General features: G+C 39.4%; 1 protein-coding gene across 3 annotated transcripts; it reads left to right on the forward strand.

Annotated features, from left to right (window-relative positions):
- The first annotated feature begins 727 nt into the window (after positions 1-727).
- On the forward strand, positions 728-15,793 carry LOC124880959 (netrin-4-like). 3 transcript variants are annotated; one of them, XM_047386434.1, is made up of 10 exons: positions 728-1,049; positions 1,156-1,715; positions 5,280-5,552; positions 5,974-6,100; positions 7,187-7,375; positions 10,993-11,200; positions 11,338-11,450; positions 11,553-11,621; positions 12,913-13,086; positions 13,966-15,793. In XM_047386434.1, the coding sequence occupies exons 1-10, from the start codon at positions 989-991 to the stop codon at positions 14,106-14,108; spliced, it is 1,917 nt and encodes a 638-aa protein (XP_047242390.1). In that variant the 5' UTR covers positions 728-988; the 3' UTR covers positions 14,109-15,793. The 3 variants fall into 3 exon arrangements, with proteins under 3 accessions (XP_047242390.1, XP_047242398.1, XP_047242397.1); XM_047386442.1 differs by having other exon boundaries at positions 11,029-11,200; XM_047386441.1 differs by having other exon boundaries at positions 1,159-1,715.
- The last annotated feature ends 842 nt before the right edge of the window (positions 15,794-16,635 follow it).

The following is a 16,635-nucleotide window of genomic DNA, read 5'->3' on the forward strand; positions in this document are numbered from 1 at the left end:
TGCTGCTGTTCCAAAATACACAGCTTTCTCAAGGTGATTAACAACTTTTGCGAGCGAACGCAAAAGAAAAAAATTCCCCCATGTCCCCTCAGTAGAATACAGATAAATCCTACAAGTCAGTCATTTTCTACCGCTCCATCCATAGAGGGTTGCGGGGGAGCTGGTACCTATCTCCAGCAGTCTATGGGCGAGAGGAAGGCAGGTTACACCCTGGACTGGTCGCCAGTCCATCGCAGGGCAACACACAAACAAGCATGCACACACTCACACACCTAAGGGCAGTTTAGAGAGACAAATTAACCTAACAGGCATGGGCAGTGGGAGGAATCTGGAGTACCCGGTGAGAACCCACACATGCACTGGAAGAACCTTCTTGCTGCAAGGCACCAGTGCTACCTTCTGCACCACCGTGCAGCCCAATCCTACAAGCTTTAGATTTTTTTTGTGTGAAAAAGCTTTAAAACGTTTTATAATTTCTTGTTCCCTTCATAATTATGCAGTACTCTTGGTTGGTCTATCACCTAAAATACACCTAAAAAAGTACATTGAAGTGTTTGTGACGTGACAGAAGGTTTAAAAAGTTCAAACTGTATGAATCATTTTGCAAAGCATGTCAATTGTTTTAAGTTCTGCTATAGTTATTTGAAGTCCTATCATAAGAGGCATGGTAGGAGTGGAGAGGTCTGAGGAGGGTGGAGCTAATGTCCTTAAGTGCCCAATGTCAATGAAACTTTCCACTGAGTATCCCGAAGTGCGTGGGATCCTGGAATGACGCGAGGATAAGGACCGCGGAGCTCTAAAACAAGATAAGATTAACGATGATTATATATTCCCACAGATAGACGTGAGCTCATTGCGGCAAATATTTAGAAAAAAAAATCTTTAAACCAGGAAGAGGCATGTAGTTAATGAGTGGGTTCCCTAAACCGAGCCTTTAAATGCTCTGCAGCGGATTATTTCAGTTTGTGGAAGTTACAGCTCCTGCAGGATGAAATTGGGAACTTTCTTAGTTTTTATTTGGATGTGCGCATCTTCCTCTCTGTCAGCCGGTGAGCTTTGATCAAACGTTTTTAGCCAAAATATAATGATTTTTTAAAATTATTTTGTGTAAAATGAAGCTACTGCCCCATCACTATATGTTTTCCTTTCTCCCAGCAGAACTATCTAAAGTGAAGGATTCAGGTCCACAGAGCCGCTGCGTTGACCGAGCCTGCAACCCCCGCATCGGTAACCTGGCTCTGGGTAGAGTGCTCAACACGCAGTCCGTCTGTGGCTCCAACTCTTCGGAGCGCTTTTGCTTCTTTACGCAGACTGCCGGGCCCCGCAGCAAGCAGTCCTGCTCTCCAGCTAAATGCACCCGCTGCAATGCTGCCAAGCCCAGTCAAGCTCACCCTCCTTCGGCCATGAGTGACTCCTCTTTCCGCTACCCAGACACATGGTGGCAGTCAGCTGAGGGAGTGGAGGAGGAGACGCTTCAGCTGAATCTGGAGACGAAGTTTCTCTTTACTCATCTGATCCTGGTGTTCCGGTCTCCCCGCCCCGCTGCCATGGTGCTGGAGCGCTCCCAAGACTTTGGACGCACATGGAGGACCATTAGATATTTTGCCCACCACTGTGAAAAGATGTTCGGCCTCGCAGAGGGTTTACCTGTCGGGGAAGGCGGGGTAACCTGCACCTCCAAATACTCAGGAGCTTTCCCCTGCACCAGAGGAGAGGTGAGGGTCCCCAGAGCAATACATAACAATAATGAGCCAAAAAAGAACAAAGAGATGTTAATCACAGCACATAATAAAATACAACCAAAATATAATATCCATAGTTGACTTAGTGGGACACTAAGCAGAGAAAACAAGTAGGCAAAATATTCCCTGGGATTTCTGAACTAGAATTTGTTCCAGTTGTAAATGAATGTTTGTTTCTAAGAGAAATGTGGAGAGATAGGAGAGTTAGAAAAATGTGAAGTTACACAACACTTTCTGAAAGTTGTACTGTGTTAAACAACCTCACAAAGTAGAAAACCTCATGATAGTGGGCTATTTCTTTCTAAAGATTGAAGAGGTTTTCCAGCCATGATTTGACACATTTTTGACAAAAATCTAAAGCGAGTGCCGTATATTTATGTTTAGCCTCCTAAGTTGTAGCTGCAAGTCTTCTGAGGTACTGTATGTCACTTTCAACTTTTACCATCTAGAAACTGGAAGTTTGGCCCGTTTTGCTTTGCAAGCCCAGTCAGATATGGATTGCATTTCTGAATATAAATGTTCTATTCTTCCCATAGAATTTCTGTTGGATGTCGGTCTGGACTTTTTACCTTCTACCATGAAACTATCAACCTCTTAACCTTAACCTCTTCTCTGAGTAATGCTCACCCTGCCCAACCTGTCAGTTTGTCAGTTGTTTTCTCCTTTTTGTTGGTGTATCACATAAAATCTAATTGAAATCCATTGAGGTTTTGGCAACTGATGTGACAACATTTAAAAAAAAATCTAAATCTGTTTTAATAAATTTAGAAAACAAAAGGTATTAGGTTGAATATATAGAATGAAAATAAGAGGAATAGGAGATCTTAAGGATGCAACAGTTTCATGATAAAAAGAAAAATATATTTCAGGGATCAGAGTGTCCACTTGAAAACATCCTGTCATCTTGCCCCAGCAACAGCACACACCATCTGCTGCTCTCCTTTGCTCTCCATTTATTGGCAGAATGTGGATTTTGTGTCCTTTCAGATGGGCTATGCCTTTTAAACTCTCCTACTGCTTGGACATGCACATCTATGAAGTCAGGGTTCACTTTTACTTTTATAATTGGGTAGAAAATGGACATGCAGATCCCTCACAGGGGGTCTGAGTGATAAAACTGTCTGATTCACAAGCCGGACACAGATTGCTGCAGATGGACCAGTCTGATTAATATTTGTTTTGTTCCAAAGAACCTCAGAGCTTATGGTAGGGTTTTGGTTCAGTAAGTTAATTATTACCCTGCTGATTTCATAATGGGGGTCAGGTCATAACAAGTATGATTTTTGCTAGCTTTATTATGTTTGCCCTGCAGCATTTTTACAGATAAGATTAAAGATAAACCCAAAGTTAAATTTTGATTTGTAAATTCAAAAACATGGATTAATCAAGCTTCTTTCACCGATAGTCAAAATGTTCTTGATATGCCCAGACATAATTAATATTATGAATAGATTAGTCACTAAGCCTTTTTGTGTCACAAACCAATTAGGATCCAGTTAAAATCTTTTCTAATGTGCAGCTTTAGATGATATTTGATGGACCTTTACTTACATCTGATGTGGGCCCAATTCACTCCTGTTTCCTTGTGTTGATCATAGGAAAGTCTCTTCTCTAACCCAGCTTAAATCCCTGATCTTATTGTGTATCAAAAAGATAAAATAACGAAATCTGCGGGTTCATCTCAGTGAATTTGAGGATCCTCAAAGCTCATTTATTTCAGTAATTCAGTTCAAATAGTAAAAAAAGAAAACATATATAGATGCATTGTTCTAAGACTACAGCTTAGAGCTAATAAAAATCCAGAGTTCAGTCCATCCATCATCCATACCCAATTGTCTGTGCAGGGTTGCAGGTGAGCTGGTACCTGTCTCTAGCAGTCATTGGGAAAGACTGGACAGGTTGCTAGTACATCATAGGCAACACAGGGACAAACACCCAGGTACACTCCTACTCATACCTAAGAGCAATTTAGACACACCAATTAAAAGTCATGTCTTTAGACTGTGGAAGAAAGCCGGAGTACCCGGAGAAAACCCACGCATGCACAGGGAGAACATGCAAACTCCATACAAAAAGATCCCAGGTTGGGATTCGAACCCAGGACCTTCTTGCTAGAATGCAGAAGTGCCACCAACTTCACCTCTGTGCAGCCCATGGAGTTCAGTTTGTTAGAAAATTAGAAATTTATAAAAGACCAATTAAAACGATTTTCATACAGAAATGTGGGCCTCCTGAAAGTATTCAGTATATGCACTCAGTACTGGGTCAGGGCTCCTTGTTCATGTATTACTGCACAAGTGCAGCATACCATAGAGGTGATGAGCCTGTGGTTCTGCTGAGGTGTTCAGGAAGCCCAGGTTGCTTTAATAACAGCCTCCACATAGATTTATTATGGGGTTTATGCCAGGCCAGTTTCCTGGACCGTCAAGCACAGTGATACCATGATCATTAAACCAGGTATTGGTACTTTAGACAGTGTGAACAGGTGATGCTGGTTTCATTTTTCTGCTGGAAAATGAAAACAGCATCTCCATAAAGCTTCTAAGCAAAAGGAAAGATTAAGTGCTCTGAAGTATCCTGCTAGGCAGCTTGGCTGCACTGACCTTGGTCTTGTGACAACAGGGTGAACCAACAACAGCAGATGACATTACTCTGCCAATTATCACTGACTGTGGAAACGTCTCACTGTAAGCAACTTGGATTTTCTGCCTCTCCACTCCTCCTTCAGACTGTGGTACCTTGATTTCTAAATAAAGTTAAAAAACAAAAACCTTCAGGAAAAAAAGACCACTGAGCAACAGTCCAGTCTTCCTATCCTAAGTAAGATAAGTAAGATGCTTCTGGCCTTGTCTCTGGCTCAGGAGTGGCTTAACACAAATAATGTGACAGTTGTAGCCCATGTCCTGGGTACATACTGTATGTGTGTGGTGATTCCTGAAGCTCTGACTGCAGCCACAGTCTATGGTTTGGGAACCTTCCCTAAATGCTTGTATGAGCTCTGGTTCACAATCCTTTTATTACTTATCCATGTTGTTTGTGAATATTTTTCTACCACATCTTTTCCTTCCACTGAACCTTCCCTTAATGAGGTTGGATCCAGCACACTGGACACCAAGCTTCTTTAGCAATGGATTTTTGTGACTTCTATTATATTTTCTGAGAAAGAACATTCTGTGTTTTAATTAGCTGTAAGTCATAATCATCAAAATATGTAGAAATAAAACAGTGTTTAATGAATCTTAATAATAAATGAGTTCCACTTTTTTAATTGAATGACTGAAATGAATTAACTTTTCAAGAATATTCTAGTTTATTGACATGCAGGTGTATGTTTATATTGGAGATAGTTAAGTTTTCCTATATTAGAAGCTATTAGAGGGGCAGTAAATCAAACCAGAAATCAAAACCAGACTGATGTTTTTTATTTGACAGACCGAGAAAAAAGAAATATTCTGTTTTTTTCACGCTTATTTAAAGTTTCTTAAAGCATTTTGTAAGAAATCATCATTTCATCTGGTCATGTCGCTTAATCTACAGGTAATCTATCGAGCCCTGTCACCTTGGCACTCTGTGGATCCCTACGGACTAGTTGCTCAGAACCAGCTCACTATCACCAACCTAAGAGTCAGTCTCTTGCAGAGACAGCAGTGCCCATGCCAGGCCAAAGGTCCTGGAGCTGCTCTTCTCCCAATGGACCACTACGCTATCTACGATTTCGTTGTCAAAGGCAGCTGCCTTTGTAACGGACATGCTGACCACTGCGTGCCAGCCAGGGGCTATCAACCGGGCCCAGAGACGGCGAATAGCATGGTGAGTTTAGATTTAATGAACACTGACTCTGCTCTAGTGCCACTTTGTATGTGCAGCCTGAGCTGAGAGGTGAATTAAGACTTAATGTGAATTAAGACCACTGTTTTACCTACCATTACAGGGATTTAACGATGTGGAAACCTCAATTATAGTATTGAGCCTAAGACTTTAACAGCCTATGATCTCAGGTATTTTATTCTCTGCAGTGTAACAAGAGAATAAAAGTACTGGTTTATTGCCAACAAGCCTGAAGGGGCTTAGACATGTTTGTCAGCATGCATTTAAAGGTTGCAATATTGCAGAAGGAGGGTGGTGTTCTAAAATCTAATGCAAGGATTTCTGAAGTAGGCACACATGTAATCTGACTCTTGCACTTGTCATCAACCACAAACTATTTTCTCTCTTTTTGTTCAACTGGCAGGTCCATGGCAAGTGCGTTTGCAGACATAACACAGCTGGCGACCACTGCGAGCGCTGTGCCCCTCTCTACAATGACCTGCCATGGCAGGCAGCCAATGGCATCATGGGTACACCACATGAATGCCAGAGTGAGTGATGGAGCAAGAAAGTCAAAAGCAGATTGGGAGCCACTGTATGTTGACATGTCCTGAAAATAAATTAGGCATCATAAATCACATGCAACCCTTCAGACACTAATGCACCGTGTGCATTGCATTGCAAACATGCTTATGCCCCCTGAGTTTGTTAACATTTTGTTATGCCGCAGCGATAAACTTCAATGTGTTTTATTGGGATTTACAGTTAAAGACCAACACAAAGCAGTGCGCCGTTGTGAAGTGGAAGAAAAATGTTTAAGTATTCTCAAAAATAAAATCTTAAAAATGCGGTTTGCAATTGTATTTAGCTCCCCTTAATAAACATTTGGACAGCTATCTTTTTCCTGCAATTACAAGGAATAATAACTACCGCAATTAAAGTCTTTGGGATATTTTTCTACTGGCTGTACACAAACTTGTGCTAATGTTTTTGGTAAATTAGCCCCTTAAAGATATCCAGCAGATTTTTGATTAGATTTATGTCTGGACTTTGACTAGGCCATTCTAACGCATGCTTTTACTAACACTATTCCAGGCAGTGTATTTAGGGTCATTTTGGTGCAGGAAAGTAAACCTTTGACCCAGCCTCAAGTCTTTCAAAGCCAGGGTTTCGTCCAAGATTGCCCTGTATTTAGCTCCATCCAGCTGATACTCTGTCTCTGCTAAAGAAAAATCATTACCACTGCATGATGTTGACACCCCCATCTTTTAAATCTCTGAGTGTTGATAAAATATATCTATTTCTAGAGATTTAATTACACATAGGTTAAGTTTATTTATTAATTCCACCAATTAGGTACTTGGCTACAGTGGATTTTATTTAGGGGTATCTGAGTAAGGAAGCTCAACACAAATGGATGCATTTTTTTTAGGTTTTTAATGTGTAATAAACTTCCACTTCACAGTTATGATTAACATTTGTCTGTCACATAAAATCCTAATAAAATACATTTAACTTCGTGGTTTTAAGGTGGCAAAATGGAAAAAAGTTACTTGAAGTGTAGAGCACTGTAAGTTAACCTCCATGTTTTTTTTTTGTTGTTTTTTTTTTTTCTGTGCATTTCTGTTTAAATCTAGAATGCAAGTGTAACGGTCATGCCAGGAGCTGCCACTTCAGCCGAGGACTGTGGCTATCTATGGGACGGCGGAGAGGAGGTGTGTGCGACAACTGTCTCCACAACACAGAGGGGCGTCAGTGTCAAAACTGTAAGAAGGGCTTCTACAGAGACCCGAGTCATCCAAAGTCTGCACCAGACTCCTGCAAACGTAAGGGCATTTAATATTTTTATATTTATTCTAAGTCTTCCTTCTTTTGTCCTCACACCATAAATGGATGCCAACAGAAAAGTTTAATTAAGAGGAGTGGCTTTGAATACATCTCATTTCCCTATTGGCCTCCAGATTAAAGCAGGCCGATCTCTCTGATAAGAGCATTTGCATCCGTCGCTTCGTTATCAGTAACGAGACAGGATGACCCCATCCTTATCTTATGCTGTAATATCCGTTATCTTTCCTGAAGTAACTGCATCACTGTTTTGGAATGTGACTGTAATGTCCAACAACAGAGGAATTTTCACCTTAGTACATTTTTCCGATTCTTACGCTCACCGCCCCTCCGAAGGAATTCGGCTGCAAACATGCCATTTTTGGAAGAGAAGATGTCACATATTTGGAAGATAGAAACCCAATTGCAACAAGCATATGAGCATTCCATTAATGCTTGTTTTTGATGCGTCCATTGAAAACACGTCCATTTTTCTTTCAGCTTGTTGCTAAATAAAATGCCGTTCTTTTTAATGTAGTGCTATGTGGAGTGCAAGTGAGCAATCAGTATCATACCTGCAACAGTCAAAATGTTCCCAGTTTGGAGGATCAAGGAGAAATTCTCATTCTGTATTCAAGCTAAACACATCTCAGGGCAAGGTCCATACAACTATTACTATCCACCGTATCAAACAACTGTAACTCAAAACGTTTCAGCATTCTAAGCAATTGCTATAGATGGTTTCATCACTTTTCCCATAATATTAATATATTATCATTTCTCCACTTAACAATAATGATGTTATGCTAATCACTGGTCGTTCTTGCATGAATGCTGCTCTAGCCAAACCTCTTTATCTTAAAAACAAAAACAAGCACTTTTTACTATGTAACTTATCATAAATATTACAAACTAAAAATATATCAATCTGTTTGATTCCCACCTTACCTAGACTTTTTTCTCATTTTAAGCTATGGATGATGTAATGCATCCTACAATCTGTTGAAAGTAAAAACCCTTAAAACAGCCCTTTTGATTTAGTGAGTGGAAACTTTAGATCAGACACCAACTTCAGTATCAATAGCAAGCGACAGTGCACAGGCATATTTTCTTACACTCCTTACACTATCCATATTCCCGGGGGGTTCTCCACTGCCTGAACATTCAGTCTAAGTGAAAGAAAAACAGCTAAGGCTCCCACAGAGTCGGGGGGTACCACGCGTCTCTTGTCCGTAGACGAGATTCCATGGTCGAGTTTACCAATTTCCTACATTTCTAGCGACAGATTCCTACATTTCACACACTTTCTGCCATGGCGTCATTGGACAAGGAAAAACAGCTAATTTGCATTGTAGCTTTGTGAAAACCAAAAAAGAGAAGGTGGTATATAAGGCCATTAAACCAGACTAGGGACGAAGAGGGGGAATACAATAACCTGGTGAAGGACATGAAGACGTTGGCCAGCTAGAAACACTTTGAATACTCCTGAAGGGATGGTAGCAAGTTTGATGAGCTAGTTGGGCACCTAGCCCCCATTTCTTCTCCACCACTGCACGTCCTTGCAACTGGTTGCTCAGGCTAGTGTGCTGCTGCCAGACACAGATACCTGCACACATCAAATATTTCACAGTGGGGCACGGTAGTGGTGCAGGGGTGAAACACACGACCCATATCCAAAGGGTTCAGCCCTCGACAAAGCCGTCGCAGGTTTGACTCCCGGCACACGTGACCATTGCTGCATGTCTTCCCCCTCTCTCCACCCGTTTCCTGTCTGCGTAGTGTCGTAAAAATTGAGAAAAATAAAGGCCACTAGTGCTGCAAAAAAACATTAAAAAAGTCACACTTGATGTGTCCAAGATATAACTGAAAAGTGTGCTCTGTTAAATGTCTCTCAATCCTTATCAACTTCATGTCACATATAAAACAGTTCGATGTGAAGACTTTTTCCGGCCTAGAAGTTTATTGTGTGACAGAGTGCGCGTGTGCTGTTTAAAAAAAAAATTATACAAAAATAATAATAGTAATGTTGGCTTTACTTTCATAATTTACTATCATAGTGTAAACACACGTGGCGTTTTCTTACAGACAGTCATGGATTTATTGTTACTGCTGTAATTGTTTTTGAGTAAGATTGAGGGAGCAGTGAGTCAAAGCTAAGCTAGAACCCAGGGCTGCATCGAAAACACTGCAGGTCTCACAGCATTTTAGAAAAACAAACATCATGCAGAGAATCAAACATTGTGGGGATTTTCTGATGGCCTGGGAGTAATTTGCCATCTGGCCATCAGCTCGTGTCCTCTTGGGTTATGCAGCAGGGCAATGATCCAAAATGTACTAGCAAGTGCACCTCTAAATAGCTTAAAAAAACAAAAAGGTTTTGGAGTGGCCTAGTCAAAGTCTGGGAATAAATCTAATGGAGATACTTTGGGAGGACCTTAAATAGGCCATTCAAGCTCAAATACCCCCCAATGTGACTAAAATTAAACTATTCTATAAAGAAGAATATGCTAAAATTCCTCTACAGGGATGTGAAAACTCATTACCAGTTACTGCCAAGGCTGGGACAAGCAGTTGTTAGGTTCAGGGGCAATTATGTCATGGTTTTAAAACAGTCAGTCAGTCAGTCATTGTCTACCGCTTATTCCATAGTGGGTCGCGGGGGAGCTGGTGCCTATCTCCAGTAGTCTATGGGCAAGAGGCAGGGTACACCCTGGACAAGTCGCCAGTCCATCGCAGGGCAACACACAAACAACCATACACACACTCATTCATACACCTAAGGGTAATTTAGAGTTACCAATTAACCTAACAGGCATGTCTTTGGACTGTGGGAGGAAGCCGGAGTACCCGGTGAGAACCCACGCACAGGGAGAACATGCAAACTCCATGCAGAAAGACCCCCGGTCGGGAATTGAACCCAGGACCTTCTTGCTGCAAGGCAACAGTGCTACCAACTGTGCCACCGTGCAGCATGTTTTAAAACAATTATCAACAATTATTTTTTTACTTACAGACAAGTTGGTTTGATTAGCTTGTTTTCTTTTAAAAAGTCATTGTGCATGTGGTATTTACTCAGATTATCTTTAAGATTAAAATTAGTTTGATCTAAAACAGTTATAAGTGACAAAAAAGCAAAAACAGAAGAAGTCTAAAAGGGGGAGAAATACTTTTTCATGGGTTGGAACACAGATGGACTGGTAAGCTAAGAGCTTTTCCTTTCTGCTGAGCTCTTACCACAACACCCTGGAGCAGCACCCTCTTTGCTGCAGGCGAAGCCCCAGTCAATATATCCATCTCCTGCTCCATCCTACCATCACTTGTGAACAAGATGTCAACAAACTTAACTCCTCTGCTCGAGGCAAAGCCTCCCCTATGAGAATGTATCCCTGTTTGTTCCGTCTGCTGCAGCTAAGACAATGAGCTGTCCTGTCAGTGTTCTTATGGCTTTGTTATCTCACTGTATATGTTTTGTTTGCTTGCACCTCATTACGTTTAGCTGTACTTTGAATGATGCAATGCTGATAGTATTCCAAATCCATGTAGCTCTGTGCCAGAGATGCAGACGTTACAGAGATATTAACATGCACTTCACTTGTTCCTTCACCTGTCTGCTTCACAGCCTGCTCCTGCCACCCTGTTGGTTCTGTTCCCTCAGGTGGTGGCACCTTCTGCAACCCTAGCAGCGGGGAATGCGCTTGTAAACCTGGTGTGGAAGGCCCCCACTGTGACAAGTGCATAATGGGATACTGGGGGTTTCATGAATATGGCTGCCGTCCATGTGACTGCGTAGGGGACTGTGACCCCTACACGGGTGACTGCATATCTGGGTAAGAGCAAAATGTGTTTGTATTCATTAGCATAAATGAATCAAGATAAAGCAATGCATGGTGTGAAGTTAGACATTTTTTCTGTATTAACACTGAGTTGTGTTCTGTCTCTGACTGATTTTACCTCTTCTGTACAGCTTAGATGTGGAGTTCCTCTATGCAGCTGCTGGAAACCCAGGAAACAGCAGCAATAATAGTGAGGCAGCACTCCTAAGAGTAGAGGAGCTTTTCTCTGCACTGCACCACTCTGGTGAGGAACTAGGCAGATAAAACTGCACCTGTTTCTATCCAGAAGTCTGTTGAAGAAAGTATCGTTTAATAGTTATATTGGTTATGTGATTTTGTGTTGCAGAGAAATGTGAATGTATTGAAGGTACCCTGGGCAGCCCTAAATGGTTCTGTGTAGCTAAGTTTGACTATGGTAAGTAGAAATCTTTGATTATTCAGAACTATGTACGTCAGTCATTATACAGAGTGCAGGCAACCATGTTATCTAGACTTAATTACAAACACGATGTCTTAAACCTCAGCAGTGTTGATATTATTAAATTTAATGCACATAGATAAAATGCAGTAAAGTCTTTGGGTGCCTAATCTGTTTCATTTATTTTCATATCTTTTGAATTCAAATGCTCAGTTAAAATTCTGCAGATAAAGAGCAGAAAGTCTAGCCACACGTCATTAAAAATAGAAAGAACTTAAGCAAGACTATGTCAGATTGTTTTGTTGCTGCTTATTAATAATTCAGACAAATATGGAGGGTAGCACTTTATGCTGACATATGCTGACAAACGTTATGCTGACAAACACCACCTGCAGTCGTTTGTCAGCATAAAGTTACTTGCATAGGAATATTAGTTGTTTTAGTGTGGTTTTTACTTTTAATGTGATGTCTGGTGACATCCGGTGAAACTATGTAGCATTTCATCAATGATAATTAGCAGCAGCAGCTATTTGTAAGCCAACCGAAAAAGAAGTCACAACCGAAATACTGTTAGAATTTTTGCTTTTTCTTGACTGCAAATGTTTGTCACAAGCAGTCATTTGCCCCTATGGTGGATTAGAGACAGACTGGGTTTGCCACAGAGTTTTCCTAAATTCCTGGATAGAAAGTTTGTTAGCCCTCTTGGCAGCTGCTCCCTCACAAAATGTCTCCCGACTGTTTCTCTTCTGTATTTCATGATTTTGGATGAGAAACAAGCAAATGGTTATTGTAACACAAATTGAAAAGGAAACGTTGTTAAAGCAATGACCCATGCTCTTTAAAATATGGGAACAAACTGCACCATCAAGCAAAAAGTTGGTAGATAAGACATACAAGACATGCAATGTGTTGGAAAATTTGTTCTGTGTTAATCAAAATGGCTAACCAACCAGACTTTCACCTAATTTGTTTAGGCATAATTTGGAAAGGACGCACAGGCTAAAATAAACACATTTTCTTACTTCTTTTTTTGCCAAAGAACCACAGGAACTGACCTGAAGTAGCTGTAAAACAGTATTTTGAAGCAATACACTAAAGATGACTCTTAGATACCCCATCTCTATTCATAATACAGGTTTTAAAAAGCACATCTTTTAGTAATCATTGTCTAAACCCAAAAGACGTAAAAAGAGACGATCCAGATGTTGTGTGTTGTATCACTGTATGAATGAAATTAGTGTTATTGTTTTTTGTAAATTATTTTTCAGATGTACTGTTTGTGTTGCAGTTCTGGTGGTGAAAGTGATGTCTGCTCATGATAAAGGCTCTCATGCCGAGGTGGAGGTAAAGCTTAAAAAGGTTCTATATCAGAAGCCTCAGATGAAGATCCAGCAGGGAAGTGTCACACTTTATCCCGAGTCCTGGACCGTCCGAGGCTGTACCTGTCCCATCCTCAATCCAGGTAAACCGAATTCATTTCCAAAGAAAACATGGAACAGACTAGTTTTAAAAGTAAAATGATACAGTAAGAATTTCTGATAACTTTCATCCAAGGCTGCAGTAATATCTATGGTAAAGATCTGTAGTTTACGCCCACTCAGCATCGTCATGAATCTCATAATAATTTAGGCCTATTAATGATTTCTTTCAACATTTTTTCCAAGGTGAAATGATGATGCAACAAACAACTTTAATGAATCTAAAAAAGCAAGAATTGAGAATACAGGTCGGAATTTGCTTGGAAATTGTTTGGAAATTGCAACGGCCACTTGTGTCCAAGTCTCATCCATCTGACCCAAAGATGTTAGCCTCATTTGAAGGAAAAATTGTTGTAATTTTAAAGAAGAACCCAAGTTCAACGAAAGCTCAAGCTTATCATAAACTAGTGCCAGGTTTAATCACTAAGTACTGATATGGTGGCAACCAAGAAAAAAAATCTAAACCCTAATGCTTGGTAGAAACTTCCAGGTGCTCACATAAACAAGTCTAATTCCTTCCAGAGAAAGGTTTTATGGTCAAATGACGTAAATATTGAGCTATTTAGCCACCATAATAGAAAGAAAATTTGAGAAGTCAAGCGATGGCTTTCAAACCTGAGAGCACTGAGTAAACTGCCAAGCATGGTGGTGCCACATTTTACAAAGTGAAAGGAATAGTGTTCTTATTTGTAACTGAAAGCCTCAAAATAACATTCTTGTTTATAATACACATGTAAACTTCTGACCGGCAATGTAACTTCTTTTTTTCAATGATGAGTTTTCTCCACAGGTGTGAATTTCCCTCATTTTCTCACCAGAAAAACTAATAGTTTCTGCCATTTTTGTCCTCCTCTCCTCTCCAGGATATGAGTATGTAGTGGCTGGTCATAAAAACTGGAAAACTGGCCGTCTCATGGTGAATACCAGGAGCTTTGTTAAGCCATGGAAGTCGAGCCTGGGACGCAAACTCCTCTACATTATCAGAAAGAACTGTGGGCGCAGGTAAAAGGCTGCCAAGAACCACAAAGGATGGAGATGGTGGATCATCGTCTGTATGACTGATACCTGTAAGACTGAACGCTGATGTCTGTAAGACAGAAAACTACCAAAGACTTGGGTTTTAATCTGTCAATAAAGGATGCAGAAGAGATAAAGACTTCTATACAGGGAGAACTAATGTTTTACATTTAGTGTTTTCTGATCCTTTTTCCAGATTGTTTTTATCTACACACAGTTATATTATGTTTTCTTGCCAAAGTTTCAAAAAGTGTTTATGGTCCTGCTTCGATTATTTTATTGAAAAGTACTTGAACATTTTCAAAGTCACAGTCTAAATAATTCCTTTGATCTCGGATAATAATAAATTATGACAAGTTAACTTTAATGTGTGTGTTACTCCTTGGCAGAAAAACCTTTCTGCTCCACTCTGTTTGCTTTGCAATATAGTAATTTAGCCTTTTATGTAAACAGAGTTTACAGTCAATCAGACTAATTATCAGGTTGCTTTCTGTCATATGGAAAATCCACTTCCATCTGAGGAGCTTCTGAGGCGTTCTCATGTTGGATCATAAACCCTTTTTTGTGTTTGTGGGCGTGCTCTCAACATGTGTCTTCTGAGCTTCAGAAGTAAACACAAAATATTTGGACATTTTCGTAGGAGGCCAAGTTCAGAATAGACCTGATGTTCTGTCTCCAAGGAAAGCAACAAACAGCCTGACTAGATGCAAAGACTTCCTCAGAAATCACATCATCCGCAATGTAATTAACCCAAACATGTCAACAAAATTAAAAAATACTTTTCTTTTTTCCCATGATTCGGGCCCTAAATTATGGAATGACCTCCTGTTACGTATCAGGCTGTCCTGTTCATTAGCTGCTTTTAAATCTTCACTCTAAACCAAGTTTGTTTTTATTTCTATTTGTTTCTTTTTTAGCTCTTATTTTTGTTGTTCTTACAATATTTATGAGTGTTTTCTGGTTTGATTGTTTTGCACAGTACAGCACTTTGCTCCCTTTGAATTATTTTTTAAAGGCTTTATAAATAAAATTTGGTTGGATACTGAAGAATGGATACCAGGATATGCATTTACTTCAGATGAAGCTGAATGAGCCATGTATGATTTCTTCCCTCCTTTGGTTATAAGAGAGTAAAACATTTCCAGATGATCTAGACTTCTAATGTAAACAGTAAATGTCTAGTTTAGCTGAAAGTACATCTGAGAAATTATTTAATTTTGTTCGAGATGCAGCTTCTGTTGTGTTGTGTGACACTGTTAATAAAATTGGAAATGCATGCATTAAACAAATACATTAATCTACAGTTACATACATGTTTTTGTAATAATAAAAAAACCTGACTTTATAATTCATCAAATGCATTGATCAAAATGTGAGTTTGTTGTATTTGGACAATTGCACAGTAAAACGCATGAAAAAAATAAATAAATTTCCGTTTCCTTTTGAAAGTTAAATATTTAATTGTGTTTTTAAAAAAATACTTAATCGATGAGAATTTTTATCAGTGTATTTACAAGAAAAGTGATATATGAATTTAAATAATATTTTTTATTTTCTTATTTAATTGTGTATTTGATGTATCATTGGCACATTTATCCAATATTTATGTCTTTTTTTAATGTATCTATTACAGTTTTAGTAACTATCACTTATAAATATTTATTTGAAAAAATATTTATGGATCTTGATTCTGTTGCGGTTGTATTAAATATACACTGAAACTTTTAATCTGAGTATGCTATGTTTAATACCAGATTTCTGATAATCAGACATTGGTGAACCTTTAAACGTCTGCACAAATCCAACCAGAAGCAGCCCTAGATACTACAAAATGTAAAGAGCACATAATTAGAGCAAAACTGTTTAAATGATTCCATACATATGTCATAAATGTTTATGAAGCTGAGCTTTCAGCATGTGGTGTGAATCTACTTCTAAGGTCAATGCTCCAGATTTTACTTATCAGCTTTGGTCTCATCTGCTGTTGCAATTTCAGTACATTACTTCATATATAAGATACTCACAATAGGTTCTTCCATATCAAAGTTTTGTCAGAACTTTTAATGACTCACAAACATTAAACATAATCTTATTTAGTTGTTATTTTTAAAACCCAACTAGTGTATTTAAATCCTTCTTGCTACATATTCCTCCATCTCTTCAGGTCCCGTAACTTGATTTACATCTCAAATAGATATTTTTATCCCCTGCTGATTTTCTTAGTTTGCTGACTTGCAGTCTTTCAGTTATATGGTATTTTCATTTTAATAGAGAAACAGATCAATATAACCAAAATAAAAAAATAAAAGTTTGAAATGAATCTACACAACATTGAATAAAATAAGTATTTTATTCCCCTCCTCTACATCCTTTGGGTTTCTTGGCTCTCTCTAGGCAACTCAAAGCTTTGGCTCGCTCCACACATGTTGCAGATTGGTTAAACCACTCCAGGGCCCTAATTACATTCTTTTCTACGGTAAATCTGGAGTCATTGTACAGTTAGGGCTCCCACCCAT

This window comes from Girardinichthys multiradiatus, chromosome 2 (assembly GCF_021462225.1).
Source record: "Girardinichthys multiradiatus isolate DD_20200921_A chromosome 2, DD_fGirMul_XY1, whole genome shotgun sequence".
NCBI classification, from domain to species: Eukaryota; Metazoa; Chordata; class Actinopteri; order Cyprinodontiformes; family Goodeidae; genus Girardinichthys; species Girardinichthys multiradiatus.

Excerpts from the sequence above, each read along its gene's own strand:
- LOC124880959 (XM_047386434.1), top strand. The coding sequence starts at position 989 with ATGAAATTGGGAACTTTCTTAGTTTTTATTTGGATGTGCGCATCTTCC. Across the intron at positions 1,716-5,279 it reads TCCCCTGCACCAGAGGAGAG|GTAATCTATCGAGCCCTGTC; the intron begins GTGAGGGTCCCC and ends CTTAATCTACAG. Across the intron at positions 13,087-13,965 it reads CTGTCCCATCCTCAATCCAG|GATATGAGTATGTAGTGGCT; the intron begins GTAAACCGAATT and ends TCTCCTCTCCAG.